The following is an 18,704-nucleotide window of genomic DNA, read 5'->3' as shown; positions in this document are numbered from 1 at the left end:
GACAGCGAGAAACTCCTCACCAGGATGGACTCAGAGGCCACCCTTGTTCCTGATATTGGTATGATTGAACCCCCTGAAATCCAGTAGTTGCAAATGGTACCATCCACAGACATTTAGGGCCTTGTTCAATCTGAATGTAGCAAAAGGGAGGAATTGTCAGATCTAGAGGGAATCTATGGTTAAGATCCCAATTTAATTGATGCATTGAGACTGACCAGGCCAGAACTATGCAGTTAGAAATAGCTTAGGTTCCTCATTTAGCTGTATAATTAAATAATGCACAAACTGCTTTAAGACTGGACATGTGACAAAATGGCTACACAGCAAGCGCATAGGCATAAAGTAAGGAATAACTCGTTAACTAAGTTGTTTACTGCAAAGGAAACCGTTAGGATGTCACAGGTTTTGCTGCACCTGTGATTAATGAATATTAATAAGCAAAGTACTGCAATTCCACTTTTTGTTAACCAATGAATAGAGAATAATTAATAGGTCCATTCTCAATCCCTCATCTTGTAGGTTAAATCTCAGTTCTTTACCTTATTTGTAAAAAGCAGAAGTTAAAAGCTGTATTTAAACCTGCATTGTAACTATGAAGCCAGGCATTGCTCTATGGATTTTTGATGGTGCAAGCCTTTGTGTAAACATTCCTTAATGAAAGGGAAGTGGTTGACCGCTATCTCACTGAGTTATTTTCTTACCAGTCTAAAGAGAAAAAAACCAGGATTTTCTACACAGGGATAATTTGGAATATTTTTTCACAGGTTCTTTACTTATAGGCACATGGACTATTTTTGCTTTTATTAGAACCTCTCTATTGGAATGCTCTACCTCTCCTGTTTCATTACTATCCTTTAAAGATACCATGCACTGCTGAGCGACTGTCAGCTTTCCCATTTGTTCTCATTTAAAATCGGCTCTATCTCCTTTTTAAAGGTTAGCTCCAGCAGCCTGGTTCAAGCCTTGGGGGGGGGGGGGGGGGCAGGAGGGTGGGGGATTGTAGTGAACGGATCTGGGCCCCCCCCCTTGCCGAATGCAATGTATCTGCCCCCCACGAATACGAATACCGAATGTAACGTATGAGGTCCCTCTGCACATCCCTATTTAGCGCATAGAAAATGCGCATCCAACCCCCCGCAAAACTGATAACGCTCATCACATGCAAATACATATTGATGAGGCTATTTGTTATTCTCCCCAAATCTAAAAAAAAGTGTGCCCGACCCGCATATTTTTACACTCAGAAATGAACGCCTGCCTAGAGCAGGCGTTCATTTCTGAGCAGCCCCAACAAGAGTACAGAAAAGCAGAAAATACTGCTTTTCTGTACATCCTCCAATTTAATATCATGGCAATATTAAGTCGGAGGAACCAAAAGGTTAAAAAAAAAAAGTGCTGGTGGTCAGGTTACGGAAACGGATGCTCAATTAAAGACCGTCCATTTTCCTAACCTATGGCTGTACACATTTGTCCCTAGTACCTCCTTGGCAGCTCGACCTCTCATTTACATATTGCATCAGGAGAGGTGCCTGGGTGCACGTTAGGAAAGCACCGAGTGCCTGCTTTCTGTGCTCACTTATTGCATTGGCCCCTAAATTATGTAAAAGCTCAGTAATCTATCTCGAGATTCAGAGAATTTGGGGTACATATGTTATTCCACCTGTGAATCCAACATGGTTTTCTGACAAGAAGCAATGAGGTCAGTATTCAATGGCGGTCTGTCTGGGTACCTTATCCAGATAAATGTATCTGGATAAAATAAATTGGATATTCAGCAATGAAGCTTTACCACTGAATATTCCTGTTTAAAGTCAAGTTATCCAGATAACTTTAGGACGGGTCTGCGGCACGACCAACTAACCCAGATAATGCTAAATTTTAGTGTTATCCAGCTACATTATTCACATAAGCTAGCCCTGTCCCTGAATGTCTCCAATTTATCTGACAAGTTTAAGCCAGCTACAACTAACCTTGATAAATCAGCGATGATCAGCATGACAAGATTTTTAAATCCTGCTGTTTGTCTTGCAAAGTGACAAACTTAGCAAGGCAAATGATAAACGATCTGAATATGAAACTTAGGTTGCTTTTATCTCCCTCTTTTATACAGTTTAAACTTTCCAGCACAAAGAAAAAATCACTTCTTTCCTCATATATATCATAGAAATGTGCAGCTATTGGATATTGGACAGCCCCTCCATGGAATAGTAGCTATATGTTTTGCATTCTAATCTGCTGTTTCCTAGTTGTACAACCAACATATCAAATACTACAGTGACAATGTGTCAAATATATTACAAAATTAGCATTGTAGTTACCATAATCCCTAATGAGTTCAATATTCAAAAGGATTTGTCCAGCGAATTTCAGAAAATAGCCAGAGAAGCCCAGGATATTAAAAATCCTTCCCCACCAAATGACTTTCCCACCAAATGACTAAATTTAAGCCGGGTAAATCATTACCTGACTACAACTTAGCAGATAAAAAAGAGACAGTATATGGGCATTCTGGGGCCAAAGCCAAAATTAATCTGGCTAGCGCAGATATTCAGCACTAGCTGGATAAACGTATTCAGCTAACCCTCAGGCCGATACAGTACAGTACTGTATCGGCCCTAATTTAAACCAGCAATTGGACGAGCGTTTTTGATGGGCTAGTTTTACCCCTTATTCAGTAAGGGGTAATAGCGTGTCGAAAACGCGCGTCCAACCCCCCCGAACCTAATAGTGCCCGCAACATGCAAATGCATGTTGATGACCCTATTAGGTATTCCCGCGCAATTCAGAAAGCAAAATGTGCAGCCAAGCCGCACATTTTACTTTCAGAAATTAGCGCCTACCCAAAGGTAGGCATTAATTTCTCCGGACACCGGGAAAGTGCACAGAAAAGCAGTAAAAACTGCTTTTCTGTACACCCTCCAACTTAATATCATGGCGATATTAAGTCGGAGGACCCAAAAGTTAAAAAAAGTTAAAAAAAAACCTTTGAAATCGGCCCACGGCTCGCGGGTTGAAAACCGGACACCTCTCCTGTCTAAAAAGAGGCGCTAGGGAAGTGCTAGTGTCCCTAGCGCCTCTTTTTGCCGTGGGCCCTAATTTAAATAAATTAATTTAGTGAATCGCGCACACAGGAGAGTGGCCTGTGTATGCGCTGGGAGAGCGGGTGTTCACCCGCTCTCCCGCAACTTTTACTGTATTGGCCCGTTTGTCAGAAAAAACACAGTCCTAAAATTAGATAGTTAAGTTAAAAATACATTTTTTTGGAATACTTGTATTGCCCTCATCCTTCCCCTCCACCCACCCCCTCCAAAAAATATACCGTAATAATTGTATTAGGGCCAGAGCAGTCCCTCCTATCAAAGATCCAATAATATAAAAATCATAACGGGGACCATATACTGTCATATTCCTGCAGTTTCAAAAATGGTCCAGTCCCTCCTCCCATCAACAAGTAAAGAACAAATGTCCACTGCCACCTCTACACCCGAGCCTCCAAAGTTGGCCTGGAAGATAAGTAAGAGGAGCAGCCAACTGTCTCATCCTCTATCCATTTATTTAGTTCACTCCACCTTTGATTGGTCTGTTAATTGACAGCTGTGTATGGCTGAGCAGAAGTGTCCATTTGTTTTAGAAGCACCAAATACAAATGATATTAAGAGAGTCATATTATGAGGATGGAATTAAGCTTTTTCTACTTATCAAATTCTTCAGACTTTTCTTCAATTCATTGTTTCTCAGGCTATAAATGAAAGGGTTTAACATGGGTGCTACTATAGTATAAAACAAACTTACCACCCTATCATAATCTGAATATTCGGAGGAAGGTCGGAAATATGTGAATATGGCAGTCCCATAGAACAGAGCCACAACAGTGAGGTGGGAGGAGCAAGTGGAAAAGGCTTTCTTTCTCCCATCTTTTGAGTGGATCTTCAAAATGGAGGATATGATGTGTATATAGGAAACCGTCACCAACAGAAATGGGACCATGACTGAGAATGGTCCCTCAGCAAAGATGACTATTTCATTGGTGGTAATATCTGAGCAGGCAAGCTTCAGCAAGGCTGTCATATCGCAAAAGAAATGGTGAATGATGTTGGGCCCACAGAAGGACAATCTTGTAGTAAGGATGCTATGCAGTACAGAATGGGACAAGGCACTCACCCAGCAGATTACTACCAGCTGGAGACACAAACTCCTGCTCATCACGGCAGCATATCGCAGCGGGTTACAGATTGCCACATAGCGGTCATAGGCCATCACAGTCAGGATAAAACATTCAACACCAGCAAAAGTAATAAAAAAAAACAGTTGGGTGATACAGCCATAGAAGGAGATTGTATTAATTTGGGAAAGGATGCTGATCAACAGTTTGGGGATAGTGACTGATATGAAACCTATATCTAACACAGAAAGATTGATAAGGAAAAAATACATGGGGTTATGGAGATGGGAACTGCATTTGATTAAGGTGATAATGATAATGTTCCCCACAATTGTCCCAGTGTAGATGACTAGGAACAATATAAAGAGGAACAGCTGATGTTCCACATGGTCCGAGAAGCCCAGGAGGACAAATTGAGTCACTGTGGTCTCGTTTCTCTTCTCCATTCGTTCCAGGTATCTGTGGAGATTGGAATAAAATGTCATGCTGACTTGTTTTATTATAAAAGAGAATAAGGAGAAGATGGAGAATGCGAAAGGAAAGAAAAGGTAACCAGGTCTAGCATGCACATGATTCATGAAGAGCAGCTCATTAGACCCCCCCCCCCCCCTCCCTCCCATGCATACTTCATACTGATACAAGTAGGTTTTGAATACAGCATGGACAACTGAAGAGTGGATTTTCATCAGACCCTTCCCACCCTTCCATGGAGACCCTTTCCACCCTCCCACACTGATTACACGTAGAGGGCAATTTTCAAAGGGATTTCTGTGAGTAACGTAGTTCTTTACCTGAAGAAATGGCCCTTTAGAAAATGCATGTATAATTGACATATACACACACACTGTATGCATATACCTTAATGCAGATAGGGGAGAGGCATTCCAGAGAGTAGAGTCTGGTTAGAGTTGGGACATGTTCATACTTTTTTATTTTAAATTGTACTCGTGCATAAATTATCTCAGCAAATCTATGTGCACCAAATAGCAGGTATAATTTGTGTGGGGTAGATTTGGTGGGATAATTTTCAAAGTGAACTTATGCACATATATCTACTTTGAAAACTGGTATAACATGTGCATATTTGCTAGCTAAATTATGCAGAATGTTACAAAATTACTTCCCCCAAAGTATGAATTCAGCCCAGATAGATGTAGAGTGGATACCCATCAGAGCCCCGCACAGGTATCACTTGGGATCTCTACCACAGATTTATGATTCACACTTATTAGGGGGAACAGAGATTAGTAAGAATGAGGGTGTTATTTCCCCTTGTAGGAACTTAAAATGGTGAGTCTCGAGCAGATCTAAACCCCAGCCACCATCTTTAGGTGTGGAACCCTTAGATGACCCTTTCGAGGCAGAATGTTCTTTGCTGTTCCATATTTGTTAGTTTTATGGGCAAGTAACCTGAGGTCTCTAGGGTGATGACCTGTTAGGCAAAGAGACAGAGTTCCTTTCCCCAGTGTTGCAATGTCCTTGGAAACCCTTTTTTTTTTTTTTTTAATTTTAGAGAGGGGAAGCTTTCCAGCCTTCCCACCTCTGGTTTTCATCTCTGCAATTTATTACAGATTTTTCCTTTTGTTTTTACAGAATATCCTAGGGCCCATGCGCGTGCTGGTGCATCGTAGCCCTTGGCTATTGAAAGTAGATAGAATTAGAGTATTTGCTCAATTATGGAATTGTCTTCAACTGACAACTGAAAGCCTAATGAGTCAATCAACATTTTGGGTTGTATTAACAACCTTTTTTAAAAAGTAGTAATGATGAATCAAGTAGCAAGATATCCAAACTTTTGAACATGCCATATTCACTTTTTTTATTATTTTCAGTCTGTAAAAACATTGCAGAACGATGTCATGTTTAACTTTTGTAGCACTATATCTGAGACCAAAAGAGTGAAAAAACAAACTAAATCCAAAAATAGACAATTCCCTCATATGGTGAAAGTGAACAGAAACAAAAAGTGTCTAAATATGGTATGACCGTCATATTTCTGGCCACTGACTATGCACAGATTATCGACCGGATTTTAAATCAGCCATGCATGTAAAAATCACCACTTACGCACGTGGCCGAGCCCTGTGGAAGCAGCGCACATTTTCAAAAGGGCCCGGCCCTGAGAAAGGGGTGGGCTGGGGGCAGGGAGGGACGGGGGCCAGTCAGGACAGCAGCCATTAGCTGCTGCCATGGGGAAGGGCACGCTGGCAGTTGGCCAGCGCATAAACTACTTTTGCTCCAGGGGAGCAGTAAGTAGTAAAACGAAAAAAATTTAAGTCGCTGGGACAGGTTTAGGGGGTGGGGAGGAGAGGGGAAGAGGGAGGGGATTTTGGTAGGGGGGTATGGAAGTTCCCTCCCAGTTCGCTCCTTAAATGGAGCGGACTGGGTGGGAACTGGGGAAGGGTCGATTGCATCGCTTTGTGTCATTTGCAAGAATTTACCCCTCCCCCCCCCCCGCACGCCGCCCGCACATGCATGCGCTGATTGTAAAATCTGGCGCACACACATGTGAGCACGCCACCAGATTTTATAATGTGTGTGCTGGTGCACGCATGCTATAAAATTGGTGTGTTCATGTGCACACACCGGGAACCGCTCGCACATGGACGCACCCGCACATCTTTTAAAATCTATGCCTAAGTGTCTCATGTCTGTTCACTATATTAATTATAATCATATTTCGTATCCGGTCACTATAAACATATTTTAAGAAAGACTTTTTGATATTGCAAATAAAAGGCACTTTTTCTGAAAGAGTTTAATATTTAGATCAGGAATGCAGCTGACAACAGATAGGAAAGTCCCAACACTGATTCAGTGTTTCAAAAACAGTTTCTACATCAGGGGTCAGAAAATAGCTGTTCATGATGTCTCAGTCATTATCATTAGCATAGCACTTCCTGAATAGTAAAATCCTTTTGTTGTTAGCATATCCATTCCAGAAAAAAACCCTGTTCTTTCACTTCCAGCACATGAAATCTTTCACATTCCTATAGATAAAAAATATTGTTGTAAATAAAAGTAACTGAACAGTTAACCATTCAAAAACGCACAGCATCAGTCATATACTCCAACAGATTTAGATGTACACACAGATTGTTAAAAAGTACATCATGTAAAACATAATCTAATTTATCATACAGTGTTTGTAGGATAATAAATATGGCCATACATATTTAAAAATGAGCAAGGGGAATCTTCTGACATCTGACCTATCATTGTTATCTTTAAATGTCTGTGGGTTACTGAAGCAGACCACGATCCTTCAGATCAGTAAAAAAGTGAGAAATCTTGAAATCGTGCAGAAGTTCAAGGTGAAACCACACAGAACACAATAAAGTAAAGCAAAAACATTCACATTGTCCCTTCAGAAGAAGCAACTATATCTTCATCAAGGTTTCAAAATGTTTATGGGAGGTGAGGGCTGACTTGTTCTGCTGCTGATCCTTGCATAGGTAAACACTGGCAAAACCACTACCATATTATTTACAGGGAAATCTGCGGGAAGTAGTGTTGACAATCACACAGGCTGTATCAGATGTAGCACATTAGAATCGTTAGCAGTTTTTGTTGAACAACTTTTACAACCTCATGTTCATCTACTCCATCATATTCACAAGGTACTTCTCATATATAAAGAAAACTATCGCTTTTAAAGCGTGTTCCAGAGGATTCACTCTATGCCACAGGGAACGTAGAATCGTCGTATATCAGCATCCCGCAATCATCTGCACTAGACATAGTTGAAGAGGTGCTGAATCAGAGACCCTTGTCGCAACCAGAGTAATAAAGAGACCCTCTCCTGCATGGTAAATCTAGAAGTTCTCCTAATTGTCCTTATGATAGATGTCACCAATCCATGGTTTAAAATATGAGCACTGATGGTGGACCTTCCTGATTTTACACTTTTGCAGGGCTGTCTTTTAGGGTTTAATTTTTTAATGGCAGCTTCAGTCCTTTCCCCATACCTAAAATCTGTCTATTGTAAGTAATGTTTATATGCTGTTGAAAAGGATATATAACTATGCTGAGGTTTTTGTTGAGAGGTTAAAATATATTTCCCTGCTTCTTTTTCAGAAGTACACATTTACTTCCATCTTAACTTTCTACAGGGCAAACAATTCATGTTTTTTCCCCTTGTGCTTAATAGCTTTACTTGGTGGGGGTTTTGTCATGTTATCCCTCATGTAATAACTACGTAAACATGTATAAAGTTTGAAGGAACTGAGTTAACATTTAAATAAATTGTGTGCATATGATTTTAATGAAGAAAATAAATTGATATTAGCTGGCTAGACTAGTTCTTCTTGAAAACTCTATCATTAAATGGAGAGTCAAAACTGAATGCACTGGTGGATTCGATAAGATTCACAAAAGCATTCAATGTGTTCTATATTCTTTTAGTCACACAACAAGCTATGCAGTAATGATCTGGACCTTCATAACAACCGGATTAAGGACTGACTGCAAACGTCCTTACAATTTACTGGGTCATATATAATCATCGGTCCATAACTTTGGCTTTTAAATCTACCAGTTTCTCTCAGAGTTTTTTTTAATGCAAGTAAAGCTCTGTTAGTCTCTAAGCGCACGCCAGTTTTATGCCAAAACTTTGTTTCAAGCCTCATCTTACAACCAGGTTCATGAAGTGGCCATGGGTTCACCAATGGCACCAGTCATTGTGAACCTTTATGTGGCCAATTTGAAGAACTTTGGTTTATCCAGCTTCTTTTTTTCAGATATGTAATTTCATGGCACAAGTATGTAGATGATGCTTTTTTTTTTCATCTGAACAGGTACAGAAGCTTAAATGCTTGATTTTCATAAGTGGCTTAATGTGCATGATGGGAATCTCAAATTCAATTTAAATTATCATCAGTCCAATATATCCTGTTTTGATATTGCTATACAAAAAAAGTGGTACTTCTAAAGTAACTACGCTGTTCTGTAAACCTATAGAACGGAACACGTTTTTGCAGTTTCAAAGTTTTAATCCATATTCTTCTAAATGCAGTCTGCCAGTAAGCCAGTTTTGTTTTTGTTTCTTTGTTCAGAACTTTCAGATTTTAAACAGTCGCTTGATCTTAGAAATACATTCTAGATTCCTTATGAGAGGATATCTTAACAAGTAGTTAAATGTGCCTACCTTAGAGCTAGGTTTGCTGAACATGAACAGATGTTCCACTATAAACCTAAAATCTATGCAGATGAACCTACTTGTGTCTTGAGTTTTCCAGATAAGACTCATATAATAGTATCACCATCACTGACATATACTGCAGATTAATTGTGCGCTGAAAGTGGACGCTGAACAGTCAGCGTCCACTTTCTTAAGTGCCCCAGGTGCTCCTCCTGGGGGCGCCATGCAATATTTAAATTAGGGGTCACGTTAACAAGGAGGCCGCGAGCGTCGGCCATCCGCCAATTAGGAAAATCAAAGCCGAATTTATCAGCATCTGTTTTCCTAAATGGCACATAGCCAGGGGTTCAGGAAATGGATACTTGTCAAATGAGCATCCGTTTCCTGCACTCGACTGCTGGTGCTTTATTTTAAACTTTTTATTTGTAATTGTTTTTGGATAGATTTCTTCCTCCTACTTAATATCGCAACGATATTAAGTAGGAAGCTATACAGAAAAGCAGTTTTTTCTGCTTTTCTGTACTACGTTTAGGGGTGCTCAGCAATTAACACCTGCTTTGAGCAGGCATTAATTTCTGAGCGCAAAAATGTGCGTCTTATGCACATTTTTTTTTTTTGCATGTGGCATGAATAGCTAATTGCCTCATCACATGCAATTACATGTGATGAGCACTATTAGTTTCACTCCATATATTGGACATGCGCTGTGGAGACGCTAATCCCCTTATTGCATAAGGGGAATAATTAGCGCCTATACAACCCAGGTCCAACTGCAGGTTATACAGTGTGCTTGGCTGAGTGCACTGTATTGCACTGGCCCCTCAGTGTTTTAGCTGCTCCCTAGAATTTCATACTAGAGAGGCAGTAACATCAAAGAGAAAGTAATCCGGGCAGCTGATGCTGCACCAAAGATTCCAGAAGCTACCCAAGCTGGTCATGATGCCTATGGACACTGTGATGTGTCTTACTGCTAGTATAGCAGTAAGACACATCACAGTATAGTCTGTATCACTCCATGGTGAGACCGCACCTTGAATACTGTGTACAATTCTGGTCGCCACATCTCAAAAAAGATATAATTGCGATGGAGAAGGTACAGAGAAGGGCTACCAAAATGATAAGGGGAATGGAACAGCTCCCCTATGAGGAAAGACTAAAGAAGTTAGGACTTTTCAGCTTGGAGAAGAGACGGCTGAGGGGGGATATGATAGAGATGTTTAAAATCATGAGAGGTCTAGAACGGGTAGATGTGAATCAGTTATTTACTCTTTCGGATAGTAGAAAGACTAGGGGCCACTCCATGAACTAATCGGAGAAAGTTCTTTTTTACTCAATGCACAATTAAACTCTGGAATTTGTTGCCAGAGGATGTGGTTAGTGAAGTTAGTGTAGCTGGGTTTAAAAAAGGATTGGATAAGTTCTTGGAGAAGAAGTCCATTACCTGCTATTAAGTTCACTTAGAGAATAGCCACTGCCATTAGCAATGGTAACATGGAATAGTTTTTGGGTACTTGCCAGGTTCTTATGGCCTGGATTGGCCACTGTTGGAAACAGGATGCTAGGCTTGATGGACCCTTGGTCTGACCCAGTATGGCATTTTCTTATGTTCTTATGTTCTTATAGGGGCACAATGCAAACATCGCATAACAGGATTGGTGCTACCTTGGAAAGGTCACACAGACTGCACCTCGAAATTGGTCATCTATGTCTTGCAGTGTCCATACCCTTTGATCTAAATAGGGCACATTAGTCATTCTATATGTGTGAGAGAACACCGAAGTTGTTTTAACACTGCAAAGTTACAAACTCCAGTGGTGCAACACTGTTTGGCCAAGTATCAGATTTTCACACACCACTGAAATGGACCATTTTAACAGCAAGTTTGGCAGTCACGATGAGGAAGTGAAATTGATGTACTAACTCATTAAGAGAGAACAATTTTGGAGTTTTCATTTAAACAGCATAGCACCTCATGGATTAAATGAAAAAAAAATTGATTGGTATACTCTATAGATATTTGTAGTATTCATTTAAAAATTTTTATTCAACATCAGGTACACCTGTGTGATTGGCAACTCTTCTTTGTCTCATTGATTTCCTTTTAAAAATGGTGGTGATCTTGCCATTGTTTCACTATGCAAGAATTGGCAGCAGAGCAAGACACTCTCCATAACAATTTTAAACCCTTAGGGCCAGATCTTAAAAAATACGCGTGGGCGTAGATTTGATCAAGCAACCCGGTGCGAACAAATCTACACCCAGTTTTATAACATGCACGCACAACTGGGCGCATGTTATAAAATCCGGAGTTGGTGTGCACAAGGGGATGCACACTTGTGTACCTTGCACGCGCCGAGCCCAGGGGGAACCCCAATGGCTTTCCCCGTTCCCTCCAAGGCCGCTCCTAAATCAGAACGGCCTTGGAGGGAACTTTTTTTGCGATCCCCCCCCCACCTTCCCCTCCCTTCCCCTATCTAACCTACCCCCCAGCCCTAACTAAATCCTCCCCTACCTTTTGTTTCCTAAGGTACGGCTGCCCAAGGCAGGCGTAACTTGCGCTTACCAGCTCTCCATCCCCCGGCACAGGCCGCTGTGCCGGAGGATTCGGAACCACCCCTGAACTGCCGCTACACCACCGGCCCCGCCCCTAGACCGCCCATTTTTGAAAGCCCAGGGACATACTCGCGTCCCAGGGCTTGCATGTGCCACCAAGCCTATGCAAAATATGCTTGGCGCACGCAGGGGCAGATTTTCTCAGGTTACGCGCGTAGCCTTTGAAAATCTGCCCCTTAATGAGGATATATTTGCTTCTTCTGAAGAGGCAATGTGATTTTTCTGCTTCCCTTTTTTGTATTCTATGTGGTTTCCCTTTGAACTTCGGCACAATTGCAACAATTCCCAGACATTTTACTGATCTCAAGGATCGCAGTCTGCTTTAGTAATCTGCAGACATTTAAAGATAACGTCCATATCATGCATCTGATGAAGTGGACCCTGTCCTCGAAAGCTCAAGCTTTAATAAATTAATTAGTCTATAAGGTGCCACAGACTCCTGTCTTTTTTGCTACATCAAATTAGCATGGCTATCCCTCTGAAGATTTTTTACCAAGTGCTGGAAATGATAGAAAAGATTTTTTTCTGGTATGGATGTGCTAGTACCATAAGGATCTTAGTATGCAGGATGTGCTATACTAGTGATAATGACTGAGACATCATGATTTGTGTCCCCTGATGTAGAAACTCTGTTTGAAACACTGAATCAGTGCCAGGACTTTACCATCTGGTGTCAGCTGCATTCCTGATCTGTATATTCAGCTCTTCCAGTGCCTTTTATTTGCATTATCAAAAAATTATTTTTAAAAAATATTTATAGTGACTAAATATGACCTATGATTATAATTATTAGTACTGCGAACGGACACGAGACACACAATCTGTATGTACAGTCAGCGGCCAGAGATACGATGGTCCTTCCATAATTAGACATTTTCTGCATCTGTTTGCTTTAACCATGTGAGTGATGCTTAACTTTGTATCATGTAGAGATTATGTCAGATTCCGTTCACTTAGAGATGCAATGAAACATAGTTTGAGAAGGTGTGCCTAAATGTTTGCACACAACTGTAATCTTTAAACTATAATATCATCTACATTAATAGAAAAGTAACAAAATGTTTCCCTTTACAGATTCACAATCAAGAGAGGCAAGTAAATTGCAACTCTACTACACTTTACTTTTTCATAATATCACTTATTTCTTTTCAAGGAACGCCTAATTAACATTTTATTTTTCTTTTATGCTTCCATTTTTCTTCTTACTATTTTTTCTTTTCACACTGTTTTTCTCTTAATCTGTCACAGGGTGAACTAAACAAATGTATCAGATAAGTGTAAAATTTGTTTAATTACAGTTTATCTGACTTTCTCTATTTAAATTAACAATTCTTTTTCTTTAAAATAGGGGATGGTTCAGTCTGTCTTTCAGAGTTTACTTCACTTAGAAGTAAACTCATGTTTCTCAGGCAAGTGTTCCTATTTTAATTTCAATTAACTTGAAAAATGTACAGCAAAAAAAAATAATTTCCATAGCTCTGTATCACTAAAAATCCTTTTAAATTATTCTGAACAGAATTAGGATGTATATTTATGTAAAATGTTCCTGTATACATGGTGGTGAGCGCATGAGTAGAGACCATTCTGGAACAATTTCTGATCATCTTGTCTGATCCATTTGCCTCATGTCAGGTCCCTATCTCCATAATCTTTACATAAAACAATAAAAGAAGACTATCAACACTAACACAGCACAATATTTTTCACAAGCTAGCGTTATAGCTTGTGGATACCTTAATAATACTGAAAAAATTATCTAGTGCAAACAAAATTTATAATATATGTTTTTCCCTAAATTCTAACTCAATAAAGGGGTCAGGTGTTATTAATACTCTCATATGCTCAACATTCAGTGTGATCAAATTAAATTTGGTTAACTCTTAATTCTAATTGTTTTCTTTCAGGGAAAAACTAATTTGCACAGACTGAGAGGGGGACCTTGGGGTAATAGTGTTTGACAATCTGAAGGCAGAGAAGCAATGTGACACGATGATAACTAAAATCAGAAGAATGTTGGGCTGCAGAGAGAGGAATAACAAGTAAGAAAAAGGAAGTGATATTGTCCTTGCACAGGTCTTTGGTGAGGCCTCACTTGGAGTACTGTATGCAGTTCTGGAGATTGTATCTCAAAAAGGATAGAGACAGGATGGAGGCGGTCCAGAGAAGGGCGACCAAAATGGTGTGGGGTCAGTACTGGAAGACTTATGAGGAGAGGCTGAAGTATCTAATACAATATCTACACCTTGGAAGAGAGGAAGTGCAGGGGAGATATGATACAGACCTTCAGATACCTGAAAGGTTTTAATGATGCACAAGCCTAAATCTTTTTTTTTATCAGAAAGCAAACAGTAGAACTAGGGATTACAAAATGAAACTTCAAGGAGGATAACTCAGAACCAACATCAAGGCATATGGAATGCCCTTCCAGAAGAGGTGGTGAGGACAAAAACAGCAAACCAATTCAAAAAGGCATGGGATAAACATTGTTGATTCCTAAAGGCTAGAGGTGGAAATGAAGGAAAGGGTACATGGGGGTAACTTGCATGGAGTGACAGCTACTACCCCTAACAGAAGGCACGGGGATTATTATTCTTAACCAATTAGCTTTCCTGATTTTGATGCAACTGCAACATCTCTCTGCACTTCAGTGGTGGAAGGAAAAAAAAAGGGGAATTGGATTCAGACCTCAACCAACGCTGGGCCCTGAATTTTACTGTCCGAGGTACTGAAACACAGACATTAGGGGAAAAGGGCAGGACTACTTCTACAGCCAAGTCCAAAAGCAAAGCACATTCAAGCAACATTGTATGAAATATCAAGAAGGCTACTCACCTCATTATTACGCTACTAGCAGTAATTTTGTTATGGGTTTCACAGTTGCTTGGTTTTGATTGTTAATATTACTACCCTTAACATAAGACTTGGGGTAACAGGCCAGCAGTTACTGCGATAAGAAACCTGTTGGGCAGACTGGATGGACCATTTGGTCTTTTTCTGCTGTCATTACTATGTTACTATGTTATTTTATTGGGGAGACTCTAAAAAGACACAAAATGCCGGGATGCAAAATGTATGAGGTAACCGGAGAAAATTACAAAGGAGGCTAACATATGAAGAGGTCACAGAAGGCTGAAAAAGACATATGAGACTCTAATTAAATGCAGAGAATGCAGGGACTGAAAATGCCAGAGGACACTCCCAAAAAACGTGCCCCGTGCCGTTGCATAAAAAGCAAATGCCAGAGGAGATTCCAGCAAAATGCAGAGAACAAAGGGGAAGTGGGGGATGAAAATACTGGAGGACATTCCGGCAAAATACAGAATACAGGGGAAGGGAGTGGGACGTAAGCAGAAACATGGCAACGTCTCTCACAAATATTTTGTATAATACAGATAAAACCGCACCTCTTGCAAACATACCACATTAATGTTCCCTCTTTTCTGAAGAAGTGAGAGGATGGTTTCTCCCAACTGTGCTCCCAATTTACAAAAGTATTTATTGCTGTTGTTCCAATTCTTAGGGAAGCCTCTTAAACCAATGAAAAGAGAGGATGGATTTCTGCAGCTCTCCAAAATCAAAACACAAGTCTTCACATTTGTTGGACAAATCAGAGGTGCATTTTAGAACCAGAGGGTTTAAATTCTTTCTCTGAGACTTGGGAATTAAATCCCTTATGAATGGATCAAACATAAGATAATTAAGTATTTGCCAGATATGATCCCTTGCAAGGTAATATGTTTTTATTATCACTGAGCTTTCTAACTGGATATAGATGTATAATGTGTGTGTATATGTATGTAGGGTTTGTTTTTTTTTGCCTTCCCTAAATTAAAGAATAGTAACTTTTAGACTGATATTCAAAAGATCTAGGCACCTAACTTGTAGGGTCATTCATCAAAATGCGATAGGCTGTGATCACATGCATTATGGCATTATTGCATAATGCGTGCGATAGCGGGCTAGCACAAAATGCGTATGCAAATGAAAAATGTCATATTCAAGTGGGAGGAGTTGGGGCAGGGTAAATGTAAAATAGGGGGTGGTAGCGCGCTGCGCAATATGTATCACCCATTATCTTAGGTTAATCATGGCTAATAACTACACCTTTTTTCTGGGTGGGAAGGTTGGATTGCGGGTCCACGGTATTATCGAGGCGCATATTGAACGCGATAAAAACTGCAATCAATACACACACACCTACCAAGCATTCCTGAACCAATAAAAATGGCTCTTTTTAGCAGGCCAAGCTTGCTAAATGCTTTTGGTGAGTGGTACTTGTACATGCTTTATTCATGCCTGGCCAGCCTCACTGTATGTGACAACATGTGGAAGATGAACAACTAGAACAGGACCCAAGGCCACTTACAAGATGTCCCAGGGAAGTACCAGCAGCGCAGACAGAGGATCTGCTGAGGCGGGGTCTGGATCCTGCCCAGCAATGGGCATGCACCCGGCCACAGACCGGGAGATACAGGGAGCGTATCATTCCTCCATGAACATCCTTGCTGGGCATGCCTGAGGACATTTTGATTAGCAGATATCGTCTCAGCTCTCGGACAATCCTGGAATTATATGAAGACATCCGAAGGGATCTGGATCCGGTCACAGTTGTCCCCGGCCTCACCAAACTGTTGGCCATCCTCCATTTCACGGCAAGTGACTCCTTCCAAACCACTGTAGGGGTGGTGGGGGGGAATGTCCCAAACCACATTCTCACGCTGTCCTGACCAGGTAATTGCAGCTGTAACAGACTGCATTAATCGATACATAAAATTCCCTCATGGACAGGTAGGATGATGGACTTAAAGAGAGGTTTCTATGCTTTTGCACAATTTCCCAATGTCATTGGAGCTATCGACTGCACTCACGTGGCCACTGTTCCACTCCGTCAAAAGGAGGAGCCGTACTGCAACAGAAAGCTCTTCCATTCCATCAACGTGCAAGTGGTCTGCAACGCTGGAATGCACATCCTGGACATGATGGCCAGGTACCCTGGAGCCAGCACGATTCCTTTATATTTAGGCAATCAGGGCTCTTTGAAAATTTTGAGGTTGGCCTGTATGGTGATGCTTGGTTTGTAGGTAAGACACCTTTTCTTTCTCATTTCCATCAATGCTTATCGGTATGTGGTTAATGGCACCCAACTGGGGGTGGACAGTTGTGTGGGAGGACGCAATCAGAGGCATAACACCTGCCTTCTGCGGTTATGTATGCAGGACATTGTCCAAGGCCATGCCTTTCGCCGCCCATGTTTCAGAGGGCTGCCAAATGAGTGGGGCAAAACAAGGCACAGGACCTAAAGTCTGAATGCGCTATATACATAGCAATCTGTCACCAATGTTATATTATTTAAACAGTAAGATAACACTAAGATTTTGAACTGCTTATGAATTTGCAGCATATGTACATGTAGCCATTGTCTAACTCCCATGCCAGCAGGTATAGAGAGTGTTGATGTTGCTGTCATTGTCATGAAATAGCAACATGTACATATTTCTCATTCTGGACAGGTGGCCACAATACTGCACACATCACACAGCTTTGGACTCACACCTTGCATTACAGCCTAGATGAAAGGGGCTGTGCTATGGGGTGCCATTTTTCCTATGTGCACAACTCCTTCAGAGTTTGCATTAATCTTTCTCAATGCATGCACCTCTACATGCATGCACTATAGTACATAAAGTGTGGAAATATATCAGAATAGATGTGTAAAAGTTGAGGGTCTTGGCTGTCGTGATGTTGTTTAGGTGACGTTGCTTTCTTGGGAAAGTTCTGAGAGTATGCACTTGCAGGTGAGTGAATCTGCTACTGTCCAGCCTTCACTTGATCTGTGACATGTCACCGTGGCAGTATAGGTCAGAACCACTGTTACTGCAGCCATATCTTTCCTCATCAACCGTTTACATCATGCAGGCTAAGGGTTTACATGCCTTTAACTGGCCTGACACATACGGTCACTGTCATCTGCAGATGGCTGGTTGCTGGAATGTAATACTGGGTAATGCGTCACAGATAGTCATGTGTTGCAGCAGTATGAACATATGTTTGTTCTCTCCACATAAGCACAATGTTCAGTGTTAACTGACACCTGTTAACAGTGCAGGTGTTCTTTCTGAGGCCCTGTAAAGCACATAGCCTCAGCATTACTGTGCAAAACACTTAGAGGTAGATTTTTTAAAAAAGCACATGCACATGGACATGCTGATTTTATAAAATGTGCGCGCTGGCGCATGCATATTATAAAATTGGGGGGCCGCGCACACATGCGTGCTGGATTTTATAATCCGCATGTGTAAGCGGCACGTGCAAAAGGGGGGGACATGCAATTTACTTGTGGTGACACATCCCAGCCTTCCCCAGTTCCATCCCAGTCTGCTCCAATTAAGGAGCAGACTGGGATGGAACTTGCCTACCCTCCTACCTAACCTCCTTTCCGCTTCCCCTCTCTGCCCCATCCCTAAATCCTACCTATTCTTTTTTTTTTTTGTTTCAGTACTTACTTCATGGTCCACTGTCCCGACCCACCCCCGCCTCTCCCCACCCAGAAAACGCCTCTGGGTTCGTCCCTTGCAGGAAGGCCAGCACTTGTGCATGTCCTGGCCTTTATGCGCGTGGTCGGGCCTTCTTGAAAATTGGCTCGGAGCGCGCATGGCCCGGCCACGCGCGTAAAGGCCGGAATTTACGCGTGCGGCCAAATAAAAATCTACCCGTTAGCATATAGTACAGCGCCAAAAACATGGCTGACTTTTTCATGCTTTTGTGGCATTGCTGATGGACATGCGTGTG

At 41.2% G+C, this 18,704-nt stretch overlaps 1 protein-coding gene across 1 annotated transcript; it reads right to left on the bottom strand.

Annotated features, from left to right (window-relative positions):
- Window positions 1–2,262: 2,262 nt before the first annotated feature.
- LOC115098624 (olfactory receptor 1-like) lies at window positions 2,263–4,608 on the bottom strand. The gene is made up of 2 exons (XM_029615357.1): window positions 3,688–4,608; window positions 2,263–2,340 (listed from the first exon to the last, which is right to left on the bottom strand). Exons 1-2 carry the CDS (start codon window positions 4,606–4,608, stop codon window positions 2,263–2,265), a joined length of 999 nt encoding a protein of 332 aa, XP_029471217.1.
- Between the last annotated feature and the right edge of the window lie 14,096 nt (window positions 4,609–18,704).

This window comes from Rhinatrema bivittatum, chromosome 1 (assembly GCF_901001135.1).
Source record: "Rhinatrema bivittatum chromosome 1, aRhiBiv1.1, whole genome shotgun sequence".
In the NCBI taxonomy this organism is placed as follows: domain Eukaryota; kingdom Metazoa; phylum Chordata; class Amphibia; order Gymnophiona; family Rhinatrematidae; genus Rhinatrema; species Rhinatrema bivittatum.
Note: the sequence above shows the minus strand (reverse complement) of the source record. Positions and strands in the feature narration are given on the sequence as shown.

Coding starts and splice junctions, on each gene's coding strand:
- LOC115098624 (XM_029615357.1), bottom strand. CDS start 4,608: ATGGAGAAGAGAAACGAGACCACAGTGACTCAATTTGTCCTCCTGGGC. Junction 2,341..3,687: donor AGAATTTGATAAGTAGAAAA/AGCTTAATTCCA, acceptor ATCCTTTTGAAT/ATTGAACTCATTAGGGATTA.